The 14,957-nt window shown below is 36.5% G+C and overlaps 1 protein-coding gene across 21 annotated transcripts in view; it reads right to left on the bottom strand.

Annotated features, from left to right (window-relative positions):
- The window catches only part of TANK (TRAF family member associated NFKB activator), an 86,290-nt gene that overhangs the window by 45,195 nt on the left and 26,138 nt on the right, over positions 1-14,957 (bottom strand). For all 21 annotated transcript variants that reach the window (XR_011502836.1, XR_011502839.1, XR_011502834.1 and 18 more), the window contains exon 2: positions 5,063-5,210. Coding sequence is in view for 14 of the 21 variants with exons in the window: in XM_014860028.3 (XP_014715514.1) it covers positions 5,063-5,161 (99 nt within the window). In the remaining 7 variants the exon portion in view is untranslated. The remainder of the gene's footprint in view (positions 1-5,062; positions 5,211-14,957) is intronic.

The raw sequence follows: 14,957 nt of genomic DNA, 5'->3' as shown, positions 1-14,957 counted from the left end.
AATTGTTATATCTTCTTGACGAATTGATCCTTTTATCAATATATAATGTCCTCCTTTATCTGTGGTAACAATTTTTGACATGAAGTCTGTTTTGTCTGACATTGGTATAGCCACTTTTGCTCTCCTTTGGTTACTATTTGCAAGGAATCTTTTCCCATCCTTTCATTTTCAATGTGAAAAGGACATTTTTGGCATGTCTTTAAATCTAAAGTGAGTCTTGTCAACAGCATATAGTGGGATTCTATTTGTTTATTCATTCTGCTAATCTATGTCTTTTGATTAGGCTGTGTGATCCATTTTCTCTTAATGTTAACTACCGATAGGGAAGTACTTACTTTCGCCATTTTGTTGTTTTCTGTATGTTTTATAGCTTTTTGTTCTGTATTTCCTCCATTGTTTGTCTCTGCGTTTAGTTGATTTTTTGTAGTGACACATTTTAATTCCCTTCTCCTTTCTTTTTGTGCATATTCTATAGATTTTTTTTTGTGGTTACCATTGAGATTATACATCCTTAAGAAATGACAATCTTAAATTGATACCAACTTAACTTTAATTGCATACAAAAACTCTACACCTTTATAGTTCTACCCTTCTACCTTGTTATTAATGTCACAAATTACATCTTTATATATTGTGTACCCATTAATATAGATTTAAAGTTATTTTTTATATATTTGCCTTTTAAATCCTGTAGAAAATAAAAAATGGAGTTACAAGACAAAATTACAATAATACTGGTTTTTATACCTGTCTATTTAGCTACCTTTACCAGAGAGCTTTATAATTTCATATGGCTTCAAGTTACTGTCTAGTATCCTTTCATTTCAACTTGAAGGACACTCTTCAGCATTTCTTGTAGGTTAGGTCTAGTGGTAATGAATTCCACCCACTTCTGTTTATCTGGCAATATTTTAATTTCTCTCTCATTTTTGAAGGACAGTTTGCCAGATACAGAATTCTTGGTTAATAGGTTTTTTTCTTTCAGCATTTTGAATATATCATCTCACTGCCTTCTGGTCTGCAAAGTTTCTGTTGAGAAATCTGCTAACAGTCTTATTGGGGCTCCCTTGTACAAGGTTGTCCTCTTGTTTCTCTTCTCTTGCTCTATTCTCTTTCTCCTTGGTACCTCTTTCTTCCATTAGTCCATGTATCATTCCTATGAAGATGACTCCCAAATTTGTATTTCCAACTGGTACCTTACTTCAGAGATCCCCATTTCAATTTCTTGCTGATCATCTTCCCCTGGCTAATCTTCTAACACTTGAATTCAAAATATCCAAATCAAATCAAATGAGTAAATATTGATCTTTAGGATCTTCTATTTTCACAATAAGTCATGAAAGTGGGGAACTGGAATGGGATTGAGGAATTCAAGAAACTCATTAACAATAACCCATCCCTTGGACTCACATTCTCTACTCTCTTTTTTCACTCCTCTGTGTCTGTGCTCTCACTTCATGAGAACTTCAGCCATAAACCTTCTTTTTGTTCTTAATCTATTAGACTCCTCCTAGATTAGCTTCCTTTTGCTTTTAGCTTATATCTCAAAGCATATAATTTCAATTGCTTTTGTACGCACTTTCTGGCCATCCAACTGTTCTTGTACTCTTAACTCTGCAACCTCCTAATCCTGGATTTCACCATCCAGCTCTTCTACTTCTATACCAAGAAAGCTGCTGAAAAAGTGATCAACAAACATGGACTGATACCACTAAAAGTTCACAGTAAAGGGTGAATGAAACATTTTTCTTCTCTCTTTTCTTAACTGAAGCTATTTTAATTCTTTACTACCACTCTCAGAATATCCTAAAATCACTTCACTCAGTAGATGACCTCACCTTGTATTTCACAGAAAAAAATGGACTCAAATGATAACTCTTTATTTTTTAATTGAGTAAATTTGACGAGTAACATTGTGTGAGTTTAAGGTGTACAGTGTGTTACTTTGAGAGATTTAGATATTGTAATATGACTGCTGTTGTGATATTTATCACATTATATAATTATAGTACAGTATTATTGTCTGTATTCATTACACTGTGCATTAGATCTCTATGGCTTATTTACTACTTGTTACAAGTTTGTATCTCTAAACATCATCAATCTTAACCCCACTCCCCAACTCCTCCTCGTAACCACCATTTTACAGTTTTTTACAGGTTTCACTCTTTCAGATTCCACATATAAGTGATATACGATAACCCTTCTAACTTCCTGCCACCACCACCTCCTATATGCACAGTTATCTTCATTTGCAGTTTTTTCTCTTGTTCCCTTCTGTTCTCAGAGGAATAGGTGTTTCTCCTCTTGTTCACAGTAAATTCCTTAACCTACTTCTGAATCTCCAGAAACCAAGGGATTGGCCATATTTCCTTCCTCTTACCCTCTTGCCCTTTACATATTCCTTCATCCTATACACTCTAACTCAGGAATGTTATCCACATTCAAGGCTATAATAAAATCTGTTGTTCTATAATCTCCAATTCTGAACTCTACCTAGGCTTCTAGTTCCAAATTTACAACTATCTATTAAACATTTTCATCTGCATGTCCAACAGGTAACTAAACCTAATTACACATCTTATTTCTCCATCCTCAAATCTGCATCTCTTCTTCATTCTTGGTTTCAGTTATCAGCACCATCAATCCAGTCTTCTATTCCAGATACCTGGGTATCATCCTAGAATCTATGCCATCACCCTCAGAAGTGGCCTGCATTCAGGTGCTACCTGGTTTCCATTCTATCTCCTAAATAAATCTTAGATCTCTTCTCTAATTCATCCCTAATGCTTAATTTAAGTCCTCATTGCTTGAAATGATTGACATTCATTTTTTCTTTTTTAAACTGAGTATTATATGTACATTTATATTTAACACAAGTATATTAATAATTTATAATTATATACTAATAAATATACTAAAGTTCATAAAGTGCAACTTAATGGTTGCCAGGTATTTTTACAGTCCTGACTCTTAGAACACTGGTTAGCATCAATACATACATTTGTTGAGATGAATTCCACACTGTCCTCTATCCTATCTATCCTCTATCCCCAATATCAGGAAGACTTTTCTAAAGCACATATTAATCCTTCAGTAAATTTTGATTGAATAAGAATACAGTACAAACTACTTACTCATATTCATCATGATAGGGCCCCAATCTACCTTCACAGCTTCTTTCCTGTACTACCATGACTAGTCTTTCAGAAGTCAAAGGATTACCTTATGGTACATGGAACGTACCATACAGTCCCTCGCTTCTGAGTTTTTATTATATATACTGCTCCCTCTGCTTTCAGGACTCTCCTCTAATTTACCCAATACCTCCTAATCTGAGCCCAAGTGTTGGGCTTGATACTGAGCTTAAGACTTGATCCTCCCAGACTAAGTTAGGTGCCTTTTCTCTGTGCTCATATATTATCCTGCACAGATCTCTACTATGGCACTTAGAACACTATGGTAATAACTATTGATCTTCTTTTTTATCCTCTTTACTTATTGGAAAGTTCCTTAAGGGCATAAACATATTTCAGTATTCTCAGAACCTCATCAAGTACCCAGCACATAGTAGACACTCAACAATATTTCTTAAATCAGGATATTTTGAGTCTAATATAAAAGAATATATAGTAAACATTTTTTCTTCTCCTATTCTTAAGTACTTGACAAATACAAAAAAAATATATTTCCCTTCCTCCTCTTTAGGATAATTGCTCATGTGAGCAAAGGCTTCTTCCATGGCAAATAAGAGGTTAAACTACATAAGTTTTCAGTTGCTTACCACTGGCCAGTGCAGGAAGAGAGTACAAAAATTCCTGTTTCTATCTTAACCTAAGAATAGCTCAATACTCCTCCTTCCCTAATTCTGTGTTTCCTAACTTTCCTAGAAAAGTATAGGACTGTTGAAGTTTCTTAATGAATCTAATGGGAAAATAAGAATGAAACCTGGGAGGTTTTGTTTTTTAAAAAATGATTATGCCTTATACCTGAACTGGAAAGGAAAAGAAATCCAAATTCCAAGCTTCATTCCAATAATTTCAGAAAGCTCCCCATCATTATCATGCCTCTGTTGCTCCTCTGAGCCCCCAATGAAGATCGATAGTCCATAAATCTACCTACATAAGTGGGAGTATGCTTTTGAAAACCAACAGAATCACAAAGAATAATGATTTGTGAGGAATGCAGAGAAACATGTACAACAGCTTATGGTATATGCATCACTTAGAAAGAAAAAGAGAATTGTGGAGTTCCTATATTTACGGAAGAACCCAGAACTGTATGGCTAGCATATTTCTTAGACTTCAGAACTTCACAGGCTAGTAAAATTTTTTTTTAAATTGAAGGAACCAACATAAGATCCTCCACTTTCAACTCTTTGTAGGAATAATTTAATATAGTATGTCTTCAGCTGTTATCTTCAGAAAAGCCAACGTGCAAGGTTGGCCCTTGGCTGGCATCTGAGAACTTGACTTTTGAAAACAGTTCCTAGTGATAAGGTTGTGACTGGTGTGCCAGCCTATTCAGACTGTACCATGAGATTTATGGAGAACACCTTTAACTTTAAGAGTTAAAAATAAAGTATTTAAGTGAAATGTTTAATGATGTAACAGAAGTTTCAGCTCTTTAAAATTACCCCTCTACATAGAAAATTTCTGTTTAGTAGTTTCATTTTCCAAAGAAGGTAAATTAATAACAAATTTAGTTCCAGCGTATTTTAAGAGTTGTACAGTCATCCTGCCAAATAACAATGTAAAAAACCAAAGAACAAAACTAGCTGAGACAGTGATACTTCTAACTTTGTCATTTTACTTAAAAATTATTTATGGAAGATAACATTCATCTTTCCTCCACAGAATCACCTTAAAATGAACTCTTCCCACAGGTCACAATGTTTTTTTAAAAGGCACCAGATAAAAATCTCAAATTTCATCCATTAATATATCCCTGTTTCAGTAATTATAGTTTTTTTGGCAGTTTCTAACAATATTTTTAGTTGCAAAAGACTCTCAAATTCCATTTACCAGGATAAATAACAACTTTCAAAACCAAAACGACAAACCTTTTGCTGTAGTTCTTTTACTGCAGAATCTCTATCCATGCATGCCTGTCGAAAGGCTTCATAAGCTTTATTGAGTTGCTCACCAATGTTTTTATCCATTCCTCTCCGTCCTGTAGCATCACTATAAAGGATGGAGTAAATGGCAGGTCTGGAAAATAATCAGAACAATTTAGATAGTCATTAAGTTATATAAATCTCATTTCTAAAATGCATCTTAAAGACAGTTCTATACGGTTTATCATGAACATTATAGCACCAAGTATTACAAAAGGTTTATAAAGGCATAAAAGTCTCATCTAAAATCCTGATCAGAAATATTGTGAAACTTTAACTTCTACAATTTTTAAATATTCTTTACTAATGTTCAAGGAGCAAGAGGGGTTTGCTTTCATAGAGATGCTACTTTGGAAATTGTAATCTATAAATGCAACCTAAAAATGGAGAAATACAAAAAGCCATGTGTTATTAGTACTCTACATAGAAACGCACAACAGATTAGCAACGTGAGAAGGGATTTCTTTCTACTAGACAGACAGTTACTCCCACTTACAAGGTGAATTCTTGCTACACTGAAATTAGAGAAAAATTAAATAGATAATAAATGTTTGCGGATGGAGTTCACACTGTTGTTATCGCAGAGCAATTAAAATGTGTGAAAATGCTCTTATTTTAGCACAAAAATCTAGGGAGAGTTGCTGTTGGATTGTACATTAAAAAAGAAAAACCACATCCCTTCAGTCCTACCCTTACTCCCCATTAGTTTTCCAACCTCCCTGCTGTTTCTGAACTATAGGTGATTTACTCAGTGGAGGTAATTTGGTTTTATCATCTCAATTTGCACCACATCTCTAACCACATTCCTTGGCTCTGAGCAGAGGGCCATCTAATAACTCTGATTCTTCCTGTCCAGCTGTAAAAACACCACAGGACCTTTCTCTTAATCCTCTGAAAGGCACAGAATAGAAACTTCTCTATCAGTCATAGGGGATTTTGGGGATATCAAATTATTTTCTTTTTTCCTTTTTGGTGAGGAAGATTGGTCCTGAACTAAGATCTGTGCCAATCTTCCTCTGTCTGCTTGAGGAAGACTGACCCTGAGTTAACATCTGTGCCCATCTTCCTCTATTTTGTATGTGGGATGCTGCCACAGCATGGCTTGATGAGCAGTGTGGAGGTCCATGCCCAGGATTCGAACCTGCAAACCCTGGCCTGCTGAAGCAGAGTACATAAACTTAACTACTATGCCACCAGGCCGGCCCCTTATTTTACTTCTTTATGAGTGAAAATCCTTTCTAATCTCAGTCTCTAATATTTCATAACACCTTTCATTTCACCTTTGGGTACACAATGCTTTGAAAATTTTTAGTATTTTACATTAAGATATAATTCATGTAACACAAAATTCACCATTTTACAGTGTATATGTCTGCGGTTTTTAGTATATTCACTATGTTGTGCAATCATCACCATTATCTAATTCCAGAACATTTTTATCACCATAAAAGGAAACCCCCTATACCCATTAGCAGTTAGTCTCAATTTTCCTCTCCCCATCCTCCGGCAACCACTAATTTGCTTTCTGACTGTATGGATTTGCCTCCTTTGGACATTTCATATAAATGGCATCATAAAACATGTGGCCTTTGTGTCTGGCTTTTTTCACATAGCATAAAGTTTCTGAGGTTTATCCATGTTGTAGCATGTAATAGTACTTCATTACTTTATATGTCTGAATAACATTCCACCATGTGTATATACCACATTTTGTTTATCCATTCCTCAATTAATAGACATTTGGGTTGTTTCCACTTTTTGGTTATTCTGAACAAAGGTACTGTTTGTGTATACATATTTGTGTGAACATATGTATTCAATTCTCTTGGATATATACCTAGGAGCAGAAGTGCTGGGTCCAATGACAATTCTGTTTAACTTTTTGAGGAACTGCCAAAACTGTTTCCACAGAAGCTGTACCACTTTATATTTCCACTAGCAATGCACAAGAGTTCCAACTTCTCCACATCTTTACCAACACTTATTGTCCATTTTAAAATTATATCATCTGAGTGGGCGTGAAGTGGCACCTCATCACAGTTTTGATTTGCATCTCCCTAATAATGTTGAGCATCTTTCCAGTGCTCATTGGTCATGTGTATATCTTCTTTGGAGAAATGTCTAGTCGAATCCTTTGCCCACTTTTTAATTGGGTTATTTTTCTTTCTACTGTTGAGTTGTAAGAGTTCTTTATATATTCTGGAAACTAGGCCCTTATCAAATATACATAATTTGCAAATATTTCCTTCCATTTTGTAGATTGTCTTTTCATTTCATTGATAGCGTCCTTTGACTCACAAAGTTTTTAATTTTGATGAAGTCCAATTCATCTAATTTGTCTTTTGTTGCTTGTGCTTTTCATGTAATATCTAAGAAACTGTTGCCTAACCCAAGGTCATGCAGATTTTTACCTGTGCTTTAAGAATTTTATAATTTCGGCTTTTACACTTAGATTTGTGGTCCATCGAGTTAATGTGGATATGTGTGAGATAGGGGTCCAGATTCGTTCTTTTGCATGTGATTATCCAGGTATCCAGGCACCATTTGTTGAAAGGCTATTCTTTTCCCTCTCAATGGCCTTGGCACTTTGACTATGGTAAAAATCAGTTGACCATAATTACAGTGCTCTTTTAAATACCTAGGTAATATTTCAATTCTACCAGCCAGTCTTTCATTTTAAGACACTAAATACACTCCTAAATAATTTTCCAGGCTTAATAAAAGCAATTTCAGGGTTTTTATTATGGGGATCACAGTGTCATTACTTTCTGAAGAAATGAATGAATGGTAATTTTTTTAGGCATTCGACTTAGGAAGTTTGTTTCTACTGCTACCTCTGATAGATAAAATACTGTTAGGATCATTAACACTCACAGGATCTCTGACCTGCCATAGACACTGTGGAAACATAAGCAATTAGCATTAATACAAAGTACCACTGAGTACTTTATTTAAACACTCTATCATTCAAAAGATTTAAGGTGGCTTACAAAAATACACACAAGATTAAAAATTAAATATACAAGCAGGAAAAGAAAACTAAGGGTAGGTAGCTACAGGGACTACAGTATACTATAATAAGCTAACGCATAAATTAGAGCTTTTAGGTAGCTAAGTGGCTAAGTTATCTATCACTGTCTTAAAAAGCTGCACATGTCATGACAGCTGTCAATGTAAACCACACCTATATTTTTATATCTAGGACAGACAAGAGCCTTGTATTGGGAACCCATCTAGTTTCTTGTTTTGTTCTATCTCTGACTGACCCTGTGACCTTAGTTTGGGGCCACTAAATCTTTTCAGACCCAAGTTTCTTTCTCTCCAATACAAAAAAGATGTTTGGACTTGATTTCTAAGAAACTTCTTTGTTCTACAGTTCTTGAGTCTGTGAGTCTAAAAACGCATGTCTGTTTCATCAAGAAGGTACATTCTTGTTTTTAAAAATGTAAATGCAGTACTGAAAATAGCTGCATCATATGCAAGTAAATCATGTGAAGCCTTCACTTCAGGTCCTTGAATTAGATCACACAAATGTCACTAAGAAGAGTTACTGAGTAAATTCCACATGGATGCATCCTATTTCCTGAAATAAGAATGTATGCTGGGGAGATATGATTCAGGTCAATACAACTAACTAAATGATACATTTAATTCCTATCTCACAACCAGGAAGAGAATTGGGTGTTAGATCAATGACACTGACCAGAGAAAAAGGAAACATCTCCAGTACCCAGCTAATTAAACCAGGCAGATTTCAAACATTAACACCCTGAACTTTAAAGCCACTTGTTCTTCTATTTTTTAAAAGCATTTGTCAAGTGTAAAATTAATTTCACAATTTAAGAGGCAGTCACATTTCAATTACATTTTGGTATGCCTTCTGCAAAACTTGCCAGGCTTCAGGGAAATGGTTTTATTCATAGTAAACATGCTCAAACCCAAATCTAATGGCCACTCTCATCCCCCAAACCCAGGAGGTCAAAGCTAGAGGAACCTCTGCCTTGAAAACACTCTTCTAGTTATGGTTTCACTCTTTTAAATGTATTTTTAGGAAAGCCTTTCATGGTAATCTCCACATTTCTGGGTTTGGTTTATTGGTTTCCTTCCTCCACACAAGGAAAAGATTAAGTCACTGATTCCTCAGAAGATAGCTGGGTAAGCAGAATGCAAAGCAAAGCACCTACCTGAGTGCTGCCCTCTTCCCCCACCTCCCCAGCAATCCTCCTGAAGACAGGTTAGTCCCCACCCACCTGCCTACGTCCCTCAGGCGGTAGTTTCTTTTTTCCCCTGGGTGGTTCCTGCGAGAAGGAAAATGGAAGGCAGCAAGTTGCTGTTCTGCCTCCAGGGTCCAGCATGTGCCCACCCAGGAGGAAGCACCAAGAAAATCCCTGGGCAGCAGACTGCTTCCTCTTTCACCAAAACTGGCCTAGGGTAGGAGAGGCAGCATGTGCAACAGAGATAATTTTATCATCCCTTGGTAAAGTTTCCCCAGCTCCAATGAAGGTTTGTTAACTACAAGGGCCAAACTTTGATTTTAATAAAATATATCCCATTACTACTCAATCTGAGAATAAAGTACTTGCTTACTACATGTAAAGCACTGTGTGGGGTGTAGCAAAGGGCTTCAGAGATAGTACCACCTTAGATTTGTGTTTCTTCTACAAAGTTTTTTCACCAATTCTTCATTTCCTATTATTCATATTCCCATTTGACTGATAAGGCTCAGAGGAGTTAAATGACTTGCCTACAGCTACAAAGCTGTAAATGTGTGAACTAGGACTAAATCTTTGAAATTCTTAATTCAAAGATTGTTTATTAAAGCCAGCTGCAAAGTATTCTCCCAGGGTGTCATGGTGGATATGTTCATTCAATAAAACATCTACTGGGGCCAGCATGATGGTGAAGTGGGTGTGGGGGATTGGAATTGGCCACCCCAAGATACTTCTCTTTGGCATGAGGATTATTTTGGGCTGGTTACTTTTAAAAACTGCAGACAGGAGAGAAACTCTGAAAAGTATAAGTTACCCTTTGTAAGAAACATTTACATTTGTAAGGAAATATCCATCTGTAAAGCTATCTCCCTCTCTGCACCAGGAAGAAGGGGGATGACCTTATCTCTAGAAACTCTCATCAATGCAGAAGGCAAGGACCTAAATCTACATAACAACCTTACTCTTGTTTACTGTGCTTTTCTGGTAATCTCCCATAACTGACTGCCCCACCCCCAACATCCTCCTTTGTAGCTAAAGATGGTATTTAAGATGAGAACCTCTGCCATTTTGGCGAGTTACTCAGTTTGCCTGAGTCTCTCCCATGTATACATGTTATAAAGCTGTGTTTAGTTTTCTCCTGTTATTCTGTCTCATGTGAATTTAATTCATAGCCCTGCCAGAAAGACCTAGAGTGAGCAGAGGAAATGTCTTTCTCCCCTACATGGGTAAGTTCGCTCACTCTGCCTTAGCGGCCTGGTGTTTGCAGGTTCAGATCCCATGTGCGGACCTACATACTGCTTGTAAAGCCATGTTGTGGTGGCATCCTAAATACAAAATAGAGGAAGACTGGCATGGATGTTAGCTCACAGACAATCTTCCTCAAGCAAAAAGAGTAAAGATTTGCAACAGGTGTTAGCTCAAGGCAAATTTTTCTGACCAAAAAAAAAAAAATCTATTGAGTGTTAACTTTGAGCAAAGACACTGCTGGGCACCACTGATGCAGTGAGAAAAAAACAGACATGAAAACTGTCCTCACACAGGCACCATTAGCTGAAACTTAAAATATATATACGAGTACCCTGAGATACCCAAAGGCCATAGAGTTTGGAGAGGAAAGTGGTCACATCTATTTATGAAGTTTAGGAAAGGCTTTGAGAGGTAGGTGGCATTTGATCTGGGGTTTCAGTTATGCATAGGAATGATCTCAGTCATTCCTTTTACTTATCAAATAGCAGCCATCTTTTCTGAAACAGGTTCCTGATAGCTATAAAGATGTTTTTAGTGTTAGATAATATCTATCCTTCACTAAAACAGGCCAGGATTAAATGCATTTCTTACGTTCAGCTTAATTTTCCTGATCAGGACAACTCTGCAAACTTGTGACAATTCTTAAGTATAAGAATGATGGTTATTTATAGAAATAATTAGGCTAGTGCTTTTTCCATGATACTTGAGAAGAGGTAGGGATGGGAATAAAATAAAGGACAAGTCCTGTATCTTCTCTGGACCTCGATTTTCCTTGCCTTCAAAATGAAGTTAAATGATATAATCTCCGTCAACTTTATGATTATATAGCATTTCCAAACAACTACAGAGTATAGAAGCTTTTGCTTGGCAAACACAGTGATTTATTTTTCCTGCTAAATGATATTATAGATTTAAAAGGAGTGGCCATTTTATTTTTAAACTGTATTACAAACTAGGCCTTGGGTACAATCAGTTGATATGGCATTTCATTTTAAGATGGTAGAAGCATGGAGTAAAGTTACATAGGCTGTCCTGAAAGCAAAGAGATAATATGACACTGTGAAAATATGTGATATAACACTGTGAAAATTAATGACTATTTATTTAATAGCACTTATATATTCTCTCCTACCACTTTACTACATACAATGAAAAAAGATTCAGATTCCAGATCTGCAATTTTCTAGCCATTTACTCAGTTTCTCTGAGTATTAGTTTTCTTATCATACATAGTTTATAAGGTTATCGTGAAGAGTCAATGAGACCATATGTGAAGCTTATATTTTACTTTTTCCTTAATAGCCATTCTCCTCTTCTAGTATTCCTGATTTTTAGTTGGTTTGGTCACATGACTACATTCTGGTCATTGGCAAGAAAATGTAACTTCCAAGATGAGCTCTCTTCTTCACCTTTTTCCCTTTCCCAGCTGGAAGGAATGTTGTGGTGAGTCACCCAGAATACCATGCTGAGGACAATACTTTAGGGATAGTGCAACAACAAGGGTAGGGTGGAACAACAAGAACAAAGATGCCTAGATCCTTGACATTACGGAGCTGCCAGATCAGCTCCGGACATTTTATGCTTTGAACTGTAATATGTGAGAAAAATAAAATTTCTGTCTTGTTTAGCTACCGCCTTTGAGGTCTCTTAAAAGCGGGGCTGAGCTGTATCCTAACTGGTATAATAATCCAGACTGGTTCAGTGCTGAACATATACTAGGGGCTCCTTTTCTCCATAAGAAAGAAACGAGGTCATAATCCCTGCCTTTTCTTCTAATTAGAGCTTATAATTTAGTAAGGCAGACACACATGAACATGATTAACCTTATTAGCAGGTCAATCATAAATGTGTAAAAAGGTATGAGTAAATCTTGATAGCAGTCTGGGAAGCATAGGTAGAAGAAGCATTTGTAGGAACTCACTCGATAGTTCACTCAACATTTGTGCATTTCATTGTATGTTAAGTTTTACCTCAAAAGAAGAAAAAACAACTGTTAAATAAGAGCTACAAGCAAGATAAAGCTAAATAAGAGGAAGAATTAAAATGAGAGGGATTGTGGAAGGTTTCAGAGAGGATCTAACACTTAAACTGGGCCCTGAAATATAAGGATTTCAACATGTAGAGAATGAGAGGAGAAAGAATATTTACTCTGAAAAGGCAAGGGGCACTGATAATTCACTAGTCTAGTGCATTTAGGGACTGGAGTTGAGTATTCTACTTATGAAAGTCTACTGTGTATGCAGAGAGGATGGGGAAGTGAGGGTGCTAAGACAAGATAGAGCCACTATGTATGATTATGCTGTACTGCAAAAGCCCAGGGGCACCACTCATATAAACCATAATTGGAATGGAACTCCCTAGAGTTATAGAGTACACTAACTGCATAAACTATACATAGCAGACTCAGTTATGGCCAGACTGTCTTAGAAAGTAGACCTTAAAGTCTAAGAAACTTAGACTTTAACCTGCTGATATTCAGGAGTAATGGAGGATTTTCATGCAGGAGAAGGACATGTTTTAGAAAGGTAAACTGGATACTAGCATAGAATACAAATGAATGAGGGAGACAAAGTGGGAATATCCATAGGAAACTATTGCTGTACTCTGAGTGAAAGGTGAAGGCTTGAACCAGAACAGGAAAAATGAAAGAGGCATGAGTTCAAGAGTCATTTCAAAGGCAGAATCAACAGAATTCATTGGCCAACTAGATCTGCACCATAGACAAGAAGGCAGCATTTAGATCCCTGCAATTCTCCAATCAATGGGCCTGGGACGGGGCCCCGGAATCTATATTTTAATAAGCAGAGTAAGCCAGGTGATTTTGTTGAAGATGGATCACCAGCCATATTTTTCAAAATACTAGGCAGACAGTGATGATAGCCAGGCACAGAGAAACAGGAATAAAAATTGGGGGGTGGGGGTGGGGTGGAATATTGAATTCAATTTTGGCCAAAATTACTAGAAGAGACATAATTAGCAATAGGTAAGAAAAATGTACCAAGTGAGTGATAACAAAATCTAGAGGAAGAAATGAAGGCTAAGTATGCCCTCCTTCCTGCTTATATTCTTGGAAGTTCTCTTTTGAATGTCCTCTGATACTGGTAAATCTTTGGACAGTCAACCAGGCCAAAATCTTTTTACCAAAAACATGCAGAAAAAGCCACATTTTTGAAAAGAAAATAGTGGAGAAAGAAACAATACTCATTATTGTACCATTTTGTGTCACAAGATGCACATTTCTTTTCTCCCTAACATAAATAAAAAAAGAGGATAAGCCCACTTACTATCTGTACAATGTCAGAAGGAAAACTAGGAAATGCATAAAACAGTAAGGTATTTTAGTAGAAGTCCGTTATCTTATTATAAAGAGACTATCAGCCAAATAGGTGGGAATGTTATCTAACGCTCTGTTCTGCTAACCCTTACACGCTGTTAAATAACGAAAACTAACTCTGGTAGAGTGAATGTGTGACTTTTCCTAAGTCTCTCTTTTTTATTCTACCAAATTTATGATAATAAAACAGTATTACTAGTGATCTTTCACAAGAGTAGGATAGTTTGCACTGATCTTCTGGTCTTAACCAGAAAATTTTCAAAAAAAATATTTTCAGTAATCTTGAAAAGTTCTCCCACAACAGAAGACAATAATGTGAGCGATGTCACAGGCTGCACCAGATTCATAAAGGGCAAAGTTGTTTTCGAAAAAGAAGTAGTTAAAATCTCATGAGTTAACAGATTAGGGGCCCCTCCAGCATCTCTGAGTCATTTACTGTAACAGAACAAAACCACCATGAAAGGAGAGAGCTCTTCTATGAAAAGAGAGTGAAACTTCAGGAGCCAGAGGACCTTTTCACAAAAAGGTCTGTTTTCTCTTAAATTGCAGTTTAAATTGCTGAGCAGTCATTTAGCCTTGAGAATATTACCAATGATAAATGGGAAGAGGCAAAAGCCTACATAATTACCAAGCTGTACTCTACGCTCTTAACCACTGGCACAGGACTCTACGGCTCTTCACAGCCCTGCTTTTAATTTCCCTGAGGACACCTAGAGGCTCTTGGGCAAATCCTTGCAAGGCACAACTTGTTTATTAGAAGTAATTGTGAGAACTCAATTGAGAAAATAAATAAGGTTTCAGAGATTTCCAGATCTCCATTTCCAGTCATTCCCAAGACGTTTAGGGTGCGACTTTAAATGTATAATACGATAAAAGTTTAAAACCAGATGCAATATTTTTACATCATGCAACACACTCTCTCAATCCAACTGTTGAATACTCCTGAAGACAGGACTCAAAAATTCCTGGGTAGGCTGACAAACCAACCTCTCAGACCTGCATCTGTGCCCACACTACCCAAGTTTCCACTCTTTTCAGGGCCACAACA

Source organism: Equus asinus, chromosome 4 (assembly GCF_041296235.1).
Source record: "Equus asinus isolate D_3611 breed Donkey chromosome 4, EquAss-T2T_v2, whole genome shotgun sequence".
Taxonomy (NCBI): Eukaryota; Metazoa; Chordata; class Mammalia; order Perissodactyla; family Equidae; genus Equus; species Equus asinus.
The sequence above is the reverse complement of the archived record's forward strand: the minus strand, read 5'-3'. Positions and strand labels throughout refer to the sequence as shown.